This window comes from Pocillopora damicornis, chromosome 6 (assembly GCF_964200805.1).
Source record: "Pocillopora damicornis chromosome 6, jaPocDami1.2, whole genome shotgun sequence".
Taxonomy (NCBI): Eukaryota; Metazoa; Cnidaria; class Anthozoa; order Scleractinia; family Pocilloporidae; genus Pocillopora; species Pocillopora damicornis.
The window spans coordinates 1,540,001-1,556,200 of NC_142675.1; the positions used below are offsets into that span (position 1 = coordinate 1,540,001).

At 38.6% G+C, this 16,200-nt stretch overlaps 1 protein-coding gene and 1 long non-coding RNA gene across 3 annotated transcripts in view; one reads left to right on the forward strand and one right to left on the reverse strand.

Annotated features, from left to right (window-relative positions):
- LOC113666221 (DNA excision repair protein ERCC-5) overlaps nucleotides 1-13,636 on the reverse strand; it is a 14,103-nt gene extending 467 nt beyond the window's left edge. The window contains exons 1-15 of the mRNA XM_027181973.2: nucleotides 13,297-13,636; nucleotides 11,778-11,953; nucleotides 10,450-10,565; nucleotides 10,109-10,201; nucleotides 9,577-9,640; nucleotides 8,671-8,805; nucleotides 6,438-7,886; nucleotides 5,668-5,787; nucleotides 4,834-5,047; nucleotides 4,621-4,689; nucleotides 4,247-4,322; nucleotides 3,123-3,189; nucleotides 2,480-2,604; nucleotides 1,794-1,878; nucleotides 1-1,318 (exon numbers count right to left, since the gene is read on the reverse strand). The exon at nucleotides 1-1,318 is cut by the window's left edge and continues 467 nt beyond it. Of these exons, the coding sequence (XP_027037774.2) occupies nucleotides 551-1,318; nucleotides 1,794-1,878; nucleotides 2,480-2,604; nucleotides 3,123-3,189; nucleotides 4,247-4,322; nucleotides 4,621-4,689; nucleotides 4,834-5,047; nucleotides 5,668-5,787; nucleotides 6,438-7,886; nucleotides 8,671-8,805; nucleotides 9,577-9,640; nucleotides 10,109-10,201; nucleotides 10,450-10,565; nucleotides 11,778-11,953; nucleotides 13,297-13,384 (3,645 nt within the window). The 5' untranslated portion in view covers nucleotides 13,385-13,636 and the 3' untranslated portion in view covers nucleotides 1-550. The remainder of the gene's footprint in view (nucleotides 1,319-1,793; nucleotides 1,879-2,479; nucleotides 2,605-3,122; nucleotides 3,190-4,246; nucleotides 4,323-4,620; nucleotides 4,690-4,833; nucleotides 5,048-5,667; nucleotides 5,788-6,437; nucleotides 7,887-8,670; nucleotides 8,806-9,576; nucleotides 9,641-10,108; nucleotides 10,202-10,449; nucleotides 10,566-11,777; nucleotides 11,954-13,296) is intronic.
- A 319-nt stretch (nucleotides 13,637-13,955) lies between these two features.
- On the forward strand, nucleotides 13,956-16,175 carry LOC113666229 (uncharacterized). 2 transcript variants are annotated; one of them, XR_016187708.1, is made up of 3 exons: nucleotides 13,956-14,222; nucleotides 14,704-15,210; nucleotides 15,722-16,175. It is a non-coding gene; the product is annotated as an uncharacterized LOC113666229 (long non-coding RNA). The 2 variants fall into 2 exon arrangements; XR_016187707.1 differs by having other exon boundaries at nucleotides 14,209-14,298.
- The last annotated feature ends 25 nt before the right edge of the window (nucleotides 16,176-16,200 follow it).

Genomic DNA, 16,200 nt, shown 5'->3' on the forward strand with positions numbered 1-16,200 from the left:
ATTATTGTATACCACGAGTTCTTCACTAGGAGTAATATAATAACTACTTTGCATTTAGTTTTTGTTTGGCTGTCATCTATTTTTTGTTGAGTAACGAATAAATTATTAAATAAATAATAGATCTATCTTATCTGTGGCTTACTATTCTTATAAATATACTATTATCCAAGAGAAATATTTTCAAAGGGAAGATTTTAAGTCTAGGTTTGTATTCCGCTCAAAGGGGAGATAAGATAAACTGTCTTATTAACTGAGTGTATAGTCTCGTACCTAGACCTTCCATGGCCAAGCGGCTATCTTACGTTTCAGTTACATGGTAACATCTGGGTACGAGATTACTTGGTGTATCTGAATAATTCGAGCTAGTTTAAAAACATTTTCGTTTTCCATTCCTCTTGAGAGGTAACATTAATTAATCGAAGTCATTTACCTCTCAAAACCTAATTAATCTGGAAACCAGTGGACGAGGCACCGATTGGTGTATCTCCCATTGTTAAATCGAATCAAACTATCAATAATTTATAAACTGATGAATCATGAACGCAAGAAGTCATTTTCCTCGCCTTAACGCCCTCCCCGTGGGTCTAATACTCGCTCTACCCCTCCCCCGGACGAATACGGACACGGGTTTGGGTCCGGCGTAAAAGTTCTCGCTGTTATCCTCACTGTCTGTTGTGTCCGACGTAGAATCGTCGTCCTCGGCGATGCACTTTGCGTCGTTTTTCTTCTTGCTAACAGCAGACCTTTGCTGTTTTTTTCTCTTTTTGTCATTTTCAAGAATTTGATCCACAAATGTTTCTTTTTCAGTGTCAGCTGATGTCGAAGATCGACTACGGGTTCTCCGAGATCTTTCCTTGTTCTCCTGATAGAGTTGTTTCCTTTTTACCTGATTGGACGACCTTGGAGCAACTGACAACCTTAAATCAGCGTTCGCCTCGGCCCTTTCCCGCGCCTTCCCTCGACCGCGCCCGCGACCTCTTTTTCTTCCCGAGGAGCGGGTTTCCGTAAGGGCGCATGCGCTATCTCCATCAACGCTCTTTTTCGCACGCTTCGCGTCGGCTTCGTTATCATGTTTACTTGCGCTGTTTTTTGTTGAAAGGGTTCTTTTTCGCTCGTTTGGCTCCGTTTTGTCATTTTTCTTTTTTCTAGGAGTTTCACCACCATGTTGTCTTTGCTTTTTGCTATTTTCAACTCCGTCTTCACTGTTGCTGCTGCTCGGATTGAACTTCCGGTTCAACACTCGCTGGACCCGTTTGCTTTTGACCGTTCTTGTTTCTTGAAACTTTACTTCAAAATAGTTGTTTATTTTCATCTGGGTCTACACAACAAAGAAGACAAAAATAAACGTCACGATGTAATTTTCCTTAACAAGTACGATAAGCAACGGTTTGTTTGTTTGATTGTTTTTGTTTTTTCACTTCTCAACCTTTGATAAAAACAAAACAAAAAATAACAACAACAACAGCAAAACCGAGCCAAGCAAACTTACATTTCACACTATGGCACATTTACCGACAGTCACGTCACACCAGTGTGGGGTAACATGTTGCGTGACGTAGCAAACGTGACACAATCCTAGCTAAATGTAAGAGGTAATCGCACATTCGTTACAAATCTTCATATCGACTGTCGGCAAACCTCCCCTTACTCTTCGTGACCATATTAGCACTGTACCAATGTCTGCACAGCACAGCGAACCTGACAGCCACGAGTTAAAATTGGAGTTTGTTTTGGTCTCTAGATCAGAATTGATGGACATTAACATACGACTTTGAAGCTTGAAAGGTACCCACCTCGTCTTTGTTAAGTTGTTTCAACACAGGTAAGAGAACTTCATCTGTTCTGGAAGAAGACCAACCAAACTTGTCCGAAGCGAACGTAAGCGCGTTAAAGAATAATACTGAAAAATCTGTCGCACTTCTATAAAAAGGAGAATATTTTCAAAAGAGACTTGAACGCTCGAACCCGTTTTCCATGGAAAATAACACTGATGTAAAATAGAATCCAAAAATTATATCAGAAAATTTTCTAATAATGCAGGCCATTGACGTTTAAATGTTTGATTGTAGGGCAGTTTGAGAGTTTGATAATTTCACAATTTGTCTGCCAAAGGGTAAAGTTTGCCATCCAGAATTTTTTTTCTTTGAAATGTCAAGGTTTCTGTGGCACTCAGCTTCTCATACAGGGCGCAAGTTATTGGTTCACGTTACCCACTCCCTCCCCCGGCCTCCACCCGGAGTTTTGTCAAGTTTCTCTTACAGTTTACCAGTACCAATCTACACTCCTAAGTGGAGAAAGGCACTGCGAGGGAAAAGCGTCTCACTCAGAAACATAAAAGCAGATCCCATCCTGGGACAAAACCCAGAAAATTCGACCCGGAGTTCAGCGCACTTCTGCATCTCTTACGGTGACTATCCCGAAAAACATAACAAGACAAACGCAAGCCTCAAGAATATTATTTTTCAAATTCAAAGGATATAATCTTAGTGAATGGAGGTCTGGCTTTCCCCATTCAAATTGCTCCGTTGACTCGTCAACGACAGGATGGAGATAAGCTTCGTACACTTCCTCGGCTGGAAAATCATTCGGTAATTCCACAGATCTCTACCATGAATAAAAGAAGGAACAGGTGAATGAAAAACGATTTTTGAGAAAAAGTAGGTTTGCAAGAATAGGAAAAAAAACTGGAACGAAAGAAGAGGAAAGAGAAGAAAAGTTAAAAGAAAGAAATGTCAAGGAAACAAGAAAAAGTAGGGAGAAGAGGAGAGAACGAAAGGAAGATTCAAGGCAACTTACAGACGACGTATCCTCGTCAAGAGGTAACAAGGAAACAAGAACGTTTTTAGTGAAGCGTTCCTTAGAGACAGTATATCATACAGATAGGATAAGGGTGTCTACCAATACACGAAATAACTATTTTGAACATTCTGAAATATTTTGTACATCAGAACATGTGCAGACGACGTCGATGGAAGGGAAACGAGGGGAAGGGCCTTACTTTAGCCCCTTCTAAAACATGAAGGAGCCGACAGCATTTTGAGCTGTACATCACCTTTTGCGCGAGTTATTCTCTCAGATTTACCCCAAGACCAACCTTACTCAAGTCCAACTTAATCTCTTACCATTTTCCTCTTGACTTTGGTTTCTTGCGGATGCTTGGTACGCTTTTGTACTTCCTCGTGCCACGATCTGCAAAAAGAAAAGAATTCTGATGTTGACAAAAATCGAAATAATCTCCTTGCGGTTCTCCCTTGATACTCAGGCAAACACACTTAAGAAACCACCGCTCATGTATAACACAAGTGAGTTCTTCTTGACATTTTCACTTGCCACGGAAAACTAGCGAGTGTTAATTATGTAGAAAGCTGATTTTTGTTCGCAATTTGATTGGTTCTTTCTTATGATCTATTGGGGGAGGACATACGCATAGATGACGTCACCATTCATAATGTTTTGCTCCTTTATTATGTAAAACAAATTGATGCCATGTTTGTAAATAGAATAAGAGAGATAGTAAGTTTTGAGCCCGCAGGGTCTCTGTGGCTCAGTGGTAGAGCATCGGAGCACGGAATCCGAATGTCTAAGGTTCGATTCCCCATGGGGACTCAGAATTTGTTCTTTGTCCCACGCTCGTGACAAGACTAAAAACATCTTTCTCTACATTCCATGTTACCGTGTATCTGTTTAGAAATAGACAACAGAAGGCAAAAAATGTGTTGAGAACATCAGTGACACACTCGGCTGCGCTTCGTGGTCCACTTTTTCGTTCTTACCACATTATGACACCATCTGTGATCTATTACTGAACAGACACAACAACATAGATTCCTTCTTTTTTTTACTTAACTTAGGCATTCTTCGGGTAAAATGACGGTAATTGGTTCGAATCCTTTTTCCAGACTGGCGACAAGTCACTCAATTTAACATCTCCCAAAACTCTTTTCGGAAGACGAGGAGGTCTGGAGGAGAGTGTTCCTTTTTTTGTTTTTAACCCTTTACACCCTAACATCAGTGTGCATATTCTCCATACTGTTCTTTATACATTTCCTAAGGTGCTGACAAGGAGAATTTGCTTACTGATCAAAAGCTTCGTTCGTTGGTGATCATTTCCTTAATTCTCATGACCTTATTTTGTGATTCAGGCTGATATTGTAGAGAGAAATTAGATGCTGGTCATTCTTAGGGTTTAAAGAGTTAATTGTATTAAAAGCAGGAGGAGCTCCAGTTACCAAAGACGTCAACTTACTTGAACTTTTTCAGTCCCTCAAGGCCTTCACCTGAAAATTCGTGAAGAAGTTCCATCGCTCCAACTGTTCCAACACCTGATTAAAAAATAAATTAACAAATAGATAAAATACAAATAAACGGAGAATACAAAACAAAGGCGGTTGTCACTCTCTCTCCATCTCAGTAATACTCGAGGAAATTTCAAAAGCCGAGTAAAGATTATCACTTTAGCAAATAGCTTCCGTGGTACCGTGCGTCTGTGCAGCAATAGGCGCATGGACAAGTCACGAGGGAGAGGAGGGTCGAATTTTTTTTTGTGCCTGTAACGCAGTGGGATCATTAAAGGATAAATGAATAATTAAATAAATATGAAAAATATTAAGTCAAAGTTACCTGGCACGCCTTCAGTATAGTCACTTCCGGTAATGAAAGCAATGCAGATGAGATTTGAACGGTCCAGAGCTGGAATGTAAAGAACGGCTTAGACAAAAACTCTCAGCAAAGTACCAATTAGCAGGGAAGGGAAGTAAACAAATGCCATCACGAATTACGCTCGACATTCCATAGAAAAAAGCGCTCCATGGAAGGTAAAAAACAACTACTGACCAAGATTTCTAAGCACTGAATCGCTGCCGTACATCTCGACATGCTTGTTCTGGTTAAAGATGTTCTTGTAAACTCGTCTACCACCAAACAGAAAAATGTCGCTGTCATCCGTGATGGAACCTTCTGTTAAACCAAGTATATCCAATGCTGCACACTGTGCTTCGGCCTCCATTGGGCTGACAAGATATGGGACACCAAACAACTGAAGAAGTTCCTGGGGGAGGGGAGGGAAGAGGACAAAAAGTCAATGCTGTATCTACTGAGAGCGCAGGGGTAACCACAGTTTTTAACATCGGTGGGCTAGTTAGTGATAAGTCCTTTGTAATTAAAGCTACCGCATGGTACAAGAAACAATATGCTGGCGAGCAAATGTGCGCCTTAGACATCTACTAGAGAAATACTTCTCTTGGCTGAGATGTTGGCCCTTCACAATTTAACTCCCTCCTTCCATCCCTGGCTCAGCATTTCTTCAGATTTTCCTGACAGAGACGCTGCAAGAGTTAAGCTTCTAGCTCAAGATAATGATCCGACCTAGACTCGAACCCAGATCTTTCGATCCAGAATGCACTCGTCACAAGGTTCGCGTAAACTCTCACTAAATCCTGGGACACCTAGGCTAAACGATCAAACTTTTTTCGTTCAATATCATGATAAAAGAGCATTTTTGACTGTTTAGCCGCCTCTCTGAACATCGCAAGGGAAGCGCTTCCCAGTTACATTGATCTAGAACAATCATTTCATCCAATATTTAGCGAAAAAATACGACGTCGAACAAATATTGTGATCGTTTAGCCGGGGCTTTACATATCAGCATGAATTAAAGTCAATCCTTACTTGACATTCTGCGAACATTTCGTTAGACAATGAGGCTGCGATGCGGTTCTGTCGAGCTTGTTCTGAAGCCAAAGAGTGCTGTTCTGCTTCGATATTCAACCGTATGTCTTCCAACTCTTCCTAAAAGCCAAAATTAGGAGGAAGAGAGTTAGAAAGAAGGTGCACGTTTAGTTCAGTTGAAAGAGAAAATTTTTCAAACAGTTGTCACTGTCGTGGGACAAAAGGCCGTCTGAGTATCCCAAAAGCTTCAGCTTCACACGCAATATGACTTTTAGCGGAGCTCGCGTAGCCCAATACCTATACAAAATAGTAGTAACCCATCAAGCCGAAAAAATTTGGATGTATGACCGTACAAGGTGCTACTTTTAACATGCGTAGTCAACTGTACCGCGGGCACGCCAACGCTACGGCTTTGTCCAGTAGTCCAGTGGTCAGTGCACTGGGTTCCGAGTCGGACGACCCGGGTTCTAGCCCTGGCCCTTGAGACATGCGGGAAAAAAAAATGCGAGCTCCGCTTTTAAGCTTGGCTATATCTATATATTATCGTCAACATCATATTCCGTTAGAGCTAATTTAAAATTTGATCTTCCTGATTCAGTTTACCGTCGACTTTAAGGCCATTACCTAAGTATGCAAGCTGCTATTGCCAACTATTGCTAGCTATTCTCGGTGGAAAGTTGCGGTGCATCAATGTATAACAGGAATATCTCACGGTAACATATCAGTATTTCAATGTCTGTGAGTGTTTACCAGAGATTTTTTTCTCTTACCACTGTAGCACCTTGCCATTCCACAGGAAGACCAGATGGCCCTGGCACAGGTTCACCAACATCCATTCTATCTCCACTCTTTTCAGCGGAATCTTGTTTTTCTACAATTTGAGTGACTTCGATATCAGGATCTTGATTTGTGTCAGCGGTAGTATCTTCTGATTGTGTGGTTTGACCTTCTTGCTGAACATCTAGAGAAGAGGGAATTTTTTCATCCTCGATAACATCCGAAGTAGTATCGCCATTAGGGGAGGGTAAAATTTGAATTTCTGGTAAACTATCTGTAGAAAGCGTTCTCTTTTCTTTCTCAGCAATATTAAAACTAGGATTCGAAGTCCGAGTTTCTTGTAAGGTATCAGAGGAAGATATTTTCAAATTATCTGAAAGACCTTCGTCGGATTTTACAGCAACTCTAATCTCTTCCACTGAACTTGTTCCTGATTCACTTTCACAAACATGTAAAGTATCGACAGTTTTTTCTTTGCACTCTGTTTGATCATCAATAATTAAAGTCGAAGGAGTGTTTTCTGTCTCTTCAATAACGTAGCACTCTGGCTGTCTTTCGGAGACGTTAAATACTTCAACAGATTCTGGAGAGCGTTCAAGCAGTTCTATCTCATTTACTTCTGCTACATTGTGGTCATCCTTTGAGGAGGTAATTACATCATCAGCCGTTTTCTGGTGTTTTGAGGCTTTCCATTTCCTTAATAAATCTTCCAACTCTTTTTTCTTGTCTTTAATCTGAGTAAGCAGCTCATTATCTTCGTCCGAATCCTCTCCAGAGAACACCATTTTAGCTTCATGATCGCTTAAGTCATGGAGATTGTCTATTTTAGATTTTTTATCGACGCTTTTTGCGTCTTCGCTTCTTGGTAAGGGTGTGTGGTATGTCTGGCTTTTCTGTATTGGAGCTTCAGTTATCTTCGTAACATTTTCATCCATGCTTAGCTCATCGTTCTCAGTTCTACCCTTGTCTTTTATTGGGGAGAAACTAAAAGTACCTCTCTGCGCTTGAGAGTTTGAGGGTGAAAGATCAGCTTCTGGAACATCCAGAAATGGCGACAAAATCTCAGAATCACTAGAACAAAGATCATGAATTTCAAAGCTTGGAACTTTTGTCGGGGAGACGGGCTTCGGGCGAGGATTAGTCCAAGTCACTATTTCACCCTCCTGGTCTTCCCGAAAGAAGCCGCCCTCATCTGAGAAATCTTTAGATTGCTTTACTTCTTGTTCATTGCGCTTTATCAGAATGTAGTGCGCCGTGTCTTCTGATAAAATCTTTTGTGAGTTAACGGCGCTTTCCTCCCCAACAGTTTCATCAGATACAATTCCCGTCAGCTCCCCGGAGTTTCTTTGGTTCATTTCTTTACGCAAGTCCTCCAGTCGCTGATTCATTTTCCCTCGTTTTAGGACTCCTTCCAGTTGAAAACTTGAAAAGTCTCTTGCTTGCTACAACACAGAAATGTTCGTTTACACCTGAGCCTTAACAAGCTGAGAACGAATTTAAGACAAGTACATTTTGAATGCTATATACTGAGTGGTAAAACGCAGTCCTGTCTTTGCATGAATTTTGGTGTCAAACAAGCATTAACCCTTCAACTCCCAAGAGTGATTATCTGATAACTTCTCCTTACAATTCTAATAGAATATCTTGCAATCAGGCGAGGAGAATTGAAAAAAAACTCATCAACGAGAGGGTGTTATGGTGTTACAACATCAAATTCCCCTGTAAAGTTTTAAAAGGAACTTTCTGACAGGTCTAATGAAGGAAATCCAGACATCCTGTTCAAACCCTCAGATCCACCGCTGTCGATTCCACTTTGACTGCAGTCATCACTGCCTTTGTCAGCATTACCACCATTATCACATTGCTGTCATTTCTCCATGTGGAAAATAGAACCACACGGTTGTACAAATTACAAGTGAACCACTACCATTTCACACCCTAACATCAGCATGCAAATTCTCCACACCATTCTCTATACATTTCTTAAGGTGCTGACAAGGAGAATTTGTTGAACAATCAAGAGCTTCTATAGTTGTTGATCATTTCCCTTATTCTCATGACCTAAATGTGTGATTCAGGGGGGATATTGTAAGGAGAAATTAGATGCTGGTCACTCTAAGAAGTTAAATGGTTAAAATGGATGTCTCCTCCTCAAGGCATAGTCTTGCAACACAAAATTTTCAACAGTATTTAAACAGAAAGATTCAAAAGTGTGGCTTCCCTTACCCCAGGCAGAATATTCTTGCTCATCCATGTTTTTTCCTCTCTTATGTCCTTGATGAGTTCGTGTTGTATCTCTGGGGGCAAAGCTTTAAACTCTTCTGAATCAATATCTATTGCTTTGGGATCCTGAAAAGTTTCCTGACAGAAATAAGAGTACAGGTTGTCGAAACATCAGTCACTACTACTGACAACAGTCCTTCTCAGGACCACACTCACCCGGATGATCAAACTACACTATTATATGTTACCCCCAGGTTCAAACCATTTACTGTAAGAGTACAAATGTTTGTTTGTTTATGTGGTCTGTATAGTGATCTGTATAGTGATTTGTATGGTTATTTGTATAGTGATCTGTATAGTGATCTGCATAGTGATCTGCATAGTGATCTGTATAGTGATCTGTATAGTGATCTGTACAGTGATCTGTATAGTATCAGGTGCCAAGACATGATGAAAACAGTTTTTAAGGAAATCCAGTTTGAAACGATGCCAAAGTACATATGTGGCCTTTTTCAAATGAGAAATACTAAACGCAACCCATGAGGATTAAGGAAACTGGTTATCCCATATGTTAACACAACCACTTATGGTCTTCATTCCTTCAGATACACTTCTGCAAACATGTGGAACAAACTAACAGAGGACCTAAGGTCATTAAGGTCCTTTAATGAGTCCAGAGCTAAAATATGCCAGATTTTTTTCAAACATCAATACAATTATTACTTAAGAAGATAATAGTTAATGTACTGTATATAATATACAATGTTATTTTTATTAATTTATTTTCTGATTTTTTTCTTTGTTAATCCAAGGTGAAATAAAGGTGATGTGATGTGATGTGATCAGACTTTTTTATGAATTACATTTCATCAGAAAATTTGAATTTTTAGTCAGATTCACAGAAAATACCTCTAAATGTTGCCTTTGGAACTGTTCTAAAATAGGAATGTCCATCTCTTCATCTTCTGATGAACTATGGGTGAAATCAGAACCAAAATATCCAGTTTTATCAGTGCAAAGATACTTTTTGAAGTTGCTGCTCACATTTTCATGATACATGATAAATGTGTCTTCACATACTTCTGCAATGACAGCCAACATGGATGAAAAACAATGCCAAGGTTGTGCACATGTCTGCATGTTCATGTAAGTCTTTGCCTTCCAAACTATCAAGGCAAGCTTTAAGAAATATAAAACTGCCATGACTTTGATACAAACAAGTTTAAAAGAATCCTTCAGTTTTTCTCTTAGCACTTCCAAAAGTAATCAGCCTGTAAATTCTCCTAACAGTGTTAACATACTAGAGAGAGGTCAGCTAATGAGAACTGATAAAACATCAATTAAAAGACATGGCATTGATATAATACCAAATTCTCACAAACAGCTTACAAGAAAATTAACAATCATCATAGAGAGAATTAATGTTCAGATCTTTGCCCACCTCTTAGCATCTGTGACAGCACTTGATGGCAGAGGAGGAAGTTCAAACACATCAAGTTCTCTTGGGCTCCTACTTCTTACAGGGACAGCTGAACTAAAAAAAAGTTGTATTATCTTACCAAGAAATTTTTCAACTTTGTTGTAAAAAAGGCTGAAAAGGAGAAGGATTAAAGAGGTCATGTTTTGACCAATGAGTAATCCCTTGATTGTCTAGAGCAACAAGCAATTAGCCTTTCTTGGAAACTAATCAGTACCCTCACTTGGTTATATTAGCTGAAATTTCTCTTGATTAACAACTAAGCAAATCAAAATATCCTACCAACTGTTTATGGTCTAAAGTACCTCTTCCTCTTTGTGACAGTTTCAAGAGCTTTGGCCTTCAGATAATTTTTGATGATCTTTTCTGCAGCTCTTTTTGACTTATGAACAGCTTTAAATCTTTGTTCCTTTCTTGCCGCCTGTGTTAAGAGAAATTTAAAATATTAGGTAAGCAAGTAATTATCATAAGACAGAATACCAAACAATGTCCTTACAAACTCAATCCTCTCAAGGAAATATGTAAAAGTAAGCTAACACTTCAAACAATTTACATTCACATGTACCAAATTGCTGTGGTCATTTCATTTGAGCCAAAATTGAAGATACTGCCAGACAATGAATGTTCAGTAGAAACATGCTATATCACTGCTCAATTTACATGGCTAACTCATTTCTTATGAGAAATTCTTCATCAACAAGAGCTAATAACCAGCCAAAACCATTGGTGAATCTGCCATCTTTAGTTTCTTACTTAAACCTTATTGACCATAATGATTATAGCGGAGCTTGCCTAGCCCCATAATTATACAAAATAGTAGTAACCCATCAAGCTGAAAAAATTTGGATGTACGACCGTACGACTGTACGAGATGCTACTTTTATCATGCGTGGTCAACTGTACCACAGGCATGCAAACGCCACAGCTTTGTCCAGTAATCCAGTGATCAGTGCACTGGGCTCTGAGTTGGACCACCCAGGTTCTAGTCCTGGCCGGGGCAAGGCGTTGAGACGTGCAGGAAAAAAAAATGCGAGCTCTGCTTTTAGGCTTGGCTAAATCTATATTAGCAAAAGATGAAGAACTTAGTGCAGCAGACATTTCCCAGTTTTGAATGGAATTGAATCTATAATTTACCAACAACAGGTTTATACATGTGTGAATCCACTCCACAATCAGAATTTTGTTTAATGGTTCATACAAATTTTGTTAATCATTGTAAAAATTTCAGCAGAATACTTCCTTGTCATTAGTTTGATCTCACAAAACAAGATAGCATCCACAGTGGCCTGGACACCTACTGTTCTCATTTGCTTCTACTTTTGAACTTATTGACAGCTTGGTTATTGTGTTACACAGGAAAAAAAGACAGCTTTTCAGTGATATAATCACAGCATTACAATAACTGTTACATGTACTACATTTTTGAGGCTAAAATTTGACATTCTTGTGAGGTTTCCCCTATTGCTAGACTCCAACAAGGTATATTTTCAAGTACTAGTAGTAAATGTACCTTTTTCAGAGAAATTTTAGAAGTTGTCATGTCTGAAAACAGTGACATGCACAGGAAATAGTTAGGAATACTGTTGTTTCTTTTGAACACAAGGGAAGGGGAGACAAGTTATTGATATCTTACCAGAGTCTTTTTCTTGAGATGAGGCACCCCACCATCAAATACAAAAACTGGTTTAATCCTGTAATACAACAGTTTGCATAATCTACTGAACAAGCCAACAAGATGTGCATTAGGAACAGGATTTCCCTGCTTATCACGCATCCCCTTCACAGCTTGATTCAAGATCACACTGGCATCTGATTATTCACATGTTAAGGGTTTAAAATTATAACTCATTAGAGATCACTGTATCAGACATAGTTTGATGCTACTCTAATTTACAAATTTAATGAATGCAACTGAAGAAGTTACAATTCATAGACCCAACATTTCAACACTCCTGTCTAGCGCCTTCATCAGGGGTGATCTAAACCCTGCAACAAGAGGTCCTTTTATATGATCACTAATTAACTCCTTTTTTTCTGACAAGGTGTAAATAGGCATCAGAAAGTAAGCCACCATCGTCACAATTTGAAGGAGCATGGGCAAGCTTCCAAACAAAGGCAGTGGTGGTAACGCCGATTAGTGGTGATAATTTTAGACTTATCCCACCCAATTGTATGGTTAGTTGGGCATGTGTGCTCTGATAAAGCTGAATTTTCTTTTTTGCAAAAGAAAACCACTTTTGGATGTTCTCTCAAATGTATACCAAACTGACATTTGGTCTGTCTGATGTATATGTTGTCACAGTCATTGCAAGGAATAGAATAAATGACGTTGGTCTGCTGCAAACCAGTAGTAACTAGTAGCACTCCTAATGAAAGGGAACCAGCTGTCTGTCAATTATCATATAATTTATAATCATCAGCATCATTTATCATCATTTTGAGTATATAACATCATACAACATCATACATTTGGTGCTGACAAGGAGAATTTGTTTCACCCTTTAACTCCAAGAATTGATCAACATGAAACTTCTCCTAATAATATCCTTACATTACCCAGAAAACAGCTGATGAGAATATTCAAACTTATCAGGTAGAAGTTGTTGCCTTGATCTAACACCAAATTCTCATAACTACTTTACAAGGATATGTCTAGCAACTGCAGGGGAGAATTACCATCAGATCTTGGGAGTTAAAGGGTAAACAATCAAAGCTTCCCAGGTTGATGATCTTATTCTGATTATCTTAATAAATGATTCAGAAGTAAAACTGTAAGGAGAAATTAGATACTGGGTAGTTTTTTGGGTTAAGTGCTAGCCAGTTCTTATAGATTATCCAAAAGTCCCATGGTAACAACAACCAAACAAACAAATAGCATAACCAAAAACAAAAGACACAAAGAAAAACAAAACAAACAAAAACGACAAAATATATTAAAAAAAAAGGCTTTGTCAAACTGAAGCCGAGAAATTAACCCTTAAACTCCCACGATCTGATTGGATAATGTATGAATATTATTGGGAGAACTTACATGTCAATCACCTATTGGAGTTAACGGTTAAGTCGATAATTTGAGTAACAAAACAAAAGATCTTGTCAGCTAAATGATTAAAATATAATATAAACAACTAAGTTAAGCTTGAAAAGGATACCAACTCCGAGTATTTTGTTTTCAAGCGACTCCAGAGTTACCGGCCGTCCAACAGATTCTAAGAGTTTCCAAAGCCCTTTCACTCCCATATTTCAGTTGTAACAAGTAAAGCTCGCTGTCTTTGACAAGCCGATATTTCACGGCTCAAATTGTATTTTATCATAGTAAATCACCATGACAGGTTCAGGTGTTTCTGACACTTTTAAAATTCGATCTAGCAGCAACATCTAGCGACTGATAACGTTAAAATTTTAAAGAGCATGAATCAGCAATAACTTCCGCCATGTTGAAAATTCTCGCGCATCCAAATTCTTACTAGTGCCGCTGATTATTTGCAGGCCTTTAACCTCGTTTCCAAAATTCTGTCTCATCAGAGAGAGACGTGTGCGTGGGCGGCAGGGAGGGAAAATTTCGAATTTTCTAGATCTTGGCTGAGTGACATTACGTGGCCACTAAGAAAAGCAATTTTTGGTTTCGTCTAAGCTTTCCCCTCCCACGGCAAGCAAACATTTAGCAGAAACAAAGGAAATCAAACATAATATTAAATATAGGTCAAGATTAGACATTCGTCTTTTCTCTTTTCGATAAGAAAAAAATAAAGAAAAAACTAATAAGATAAGTGAATATATTTGTCACGCTTAGAAAAAGGTCACACAGAAAAAAAATATTTTGCTTAGTGATTCTAACACGGGAATATTCTCGAAAATACTTTGAAAATTTGAATCTAATTTTCTAGGAATGTAGTATTCGACGCTAGATTTCTGAAAAGTTGATTGCATCCGAGGGAAAATACTGCAGGAATGTGAACAGTTCTTGCTGGTAGATTTAGCTAACGACTCCCCCGCCCACACTGAAAAGGAAATCAAAGTTCTTATCCTGTGATTTGAAAGCCAAGATCTAAGATCAGTAGGGAAAAACCCTTCTTTGGTAAGTCATAAACTTCCTCGAACAGGTTAATCTTTCAACAGGAGCTCCAAGTTATTTTTCATCATCGTCTTATATGGTAGGTTTGTTTTATGGCCTAAAAAGGTCACTATTTTGTCGAAATTTGACGAGTATATGTGAAAATATTTTGATTTTTTGATCCATAGAAATAAGATTTTTCTTGCCTTTATTCCGCTAAATGGCGAAAGACACGAACATTTCTCTCAGATTGTAAACATGAATTTTCAATCAGGCGTGACCTTTTCAGGTGTTACATGGAATTACCTTGCGTGAACAATGAATAATTAGGAACGCTGCCCACGCAAAATTTAAAAATACTAAAGTTTTATTTCAAAATCAGTGTTTGAACATCTTGAAATTAAGAATAAAAATTTCTGTAAATTAATACCTTCCGAAGTCTTTTTTTATTTTAAATTTAGAATTGCTTAGAAGATGAGAAAGAAGCTGTTTTTTCGGTTGCTAGGTAAGGGCCAAGGTGAACCACATAATTATGACATCATCATTACCGCAGACCTATCGCAAAAAGTCCGTCAGGTGGGCTGTTAAAAGTGTGGGAGAGGAGAGAATGAAGAACATTCACGTACCTACCGTATTAGTCCTTCTAGAAAGAAGGGTTCGACTTCCGGTAGATTCGAATCGATTAACAGGTGACGGAATCCCTTTTTTAGAAGCCAGATCAAACCATGGGGGCTAATAAATATCAAGCGTTCGCGTGAATAAAATTCATATACTACAAATCGTCTGGGTGGTAAGACAGTCAAGAACTTCATCCGGAGTCACCGAATATCAAAAGAACAGCGACCGCAGAAAAAAAAAATGGAAAGCTTCTTGGACCCAAGAGTAGAACAACTTCTGTCCAAGAAAACAGACACACAGAGATTACAAGCGATTGCGTTCTCCATAGCATGTTTGTGTACCGGACCAACACCATTTCAACCTCCTGATTACTTCCATATTCCGAAAAACAGAGGTATATAAATGTCTTGAAACTTTCAATGTTTTCACTCTTTCCCGTAAGCGCGAATCAACGAGAATTGTTCGATTTGTCTTAGATTATCGCTGAAAAAAGGTTTATTGAAAAAAATTTTCGCTACATTTTTCAAAATTATATTGCTGGAATCGAGTCAGCATTTTTGTGCCAAAAAAACGAGAGGAGCAATATTTTATGTGTATTAAGTCGGTGAGTGTTATTGTCGTTGCCATGAACATAAAAAACACGAAGTTTTTTCCGCGTGACTCAAGGTGTGTGTTTTGAAATTCTACCCAAAACTCACAGGATCTCTGGATTTAAGCGAGTAAGTAGCTTAAGGTCACTATTTTGAGAAATCCTGAGCTGTACCAAATTTGGTATGCAAATTAAATATAGTCATATCTATGGCGACATATCCCGTGTTCTTCATGTGATCTAATAATTTTGAATTCGTGTATGATTCCCCGCTTTACATAGATTCTAAATATTTATTTTTCGTTTCCTATTTTAGCGGATACACAAGAGGAGAGTGATGAAGGGGAAAGTGAAGAAATTAAAGAGAGCAAAAGTCTGTGAAAGTGCGACCCTTACATCCGGTTCAGATGTTGAGCTTCGATATACAATAGACCGCGTAACTGGGGACTTATGCGTGACGATGATTATTGCGTGACCGTTCTCACTGTCTCTCCGTGACGGCCTGTTCAACAGAGCTTACGCCTTTCCTTACTCCTTGCTGGGAAATCCTGCGCTGCAAAAAACTGCATAACGGGTAAAGCAGCAAAGAATAATTTGTGTATTTATTCAAATATGTAAAAGGATATGAATTTTAATGATGTATAAATGTAAAAAAAGCCATGAAATCCGGAAAAAAGTTTTTTTTGTTGAAAATAAAATCCTTGTCAAACTAGACAGGACACCGCTACTTTGAATATACTGAAAATAAAATAAAATGAAATATCTGGAAATGCATCTCTTGCTGAAATTAGTCGC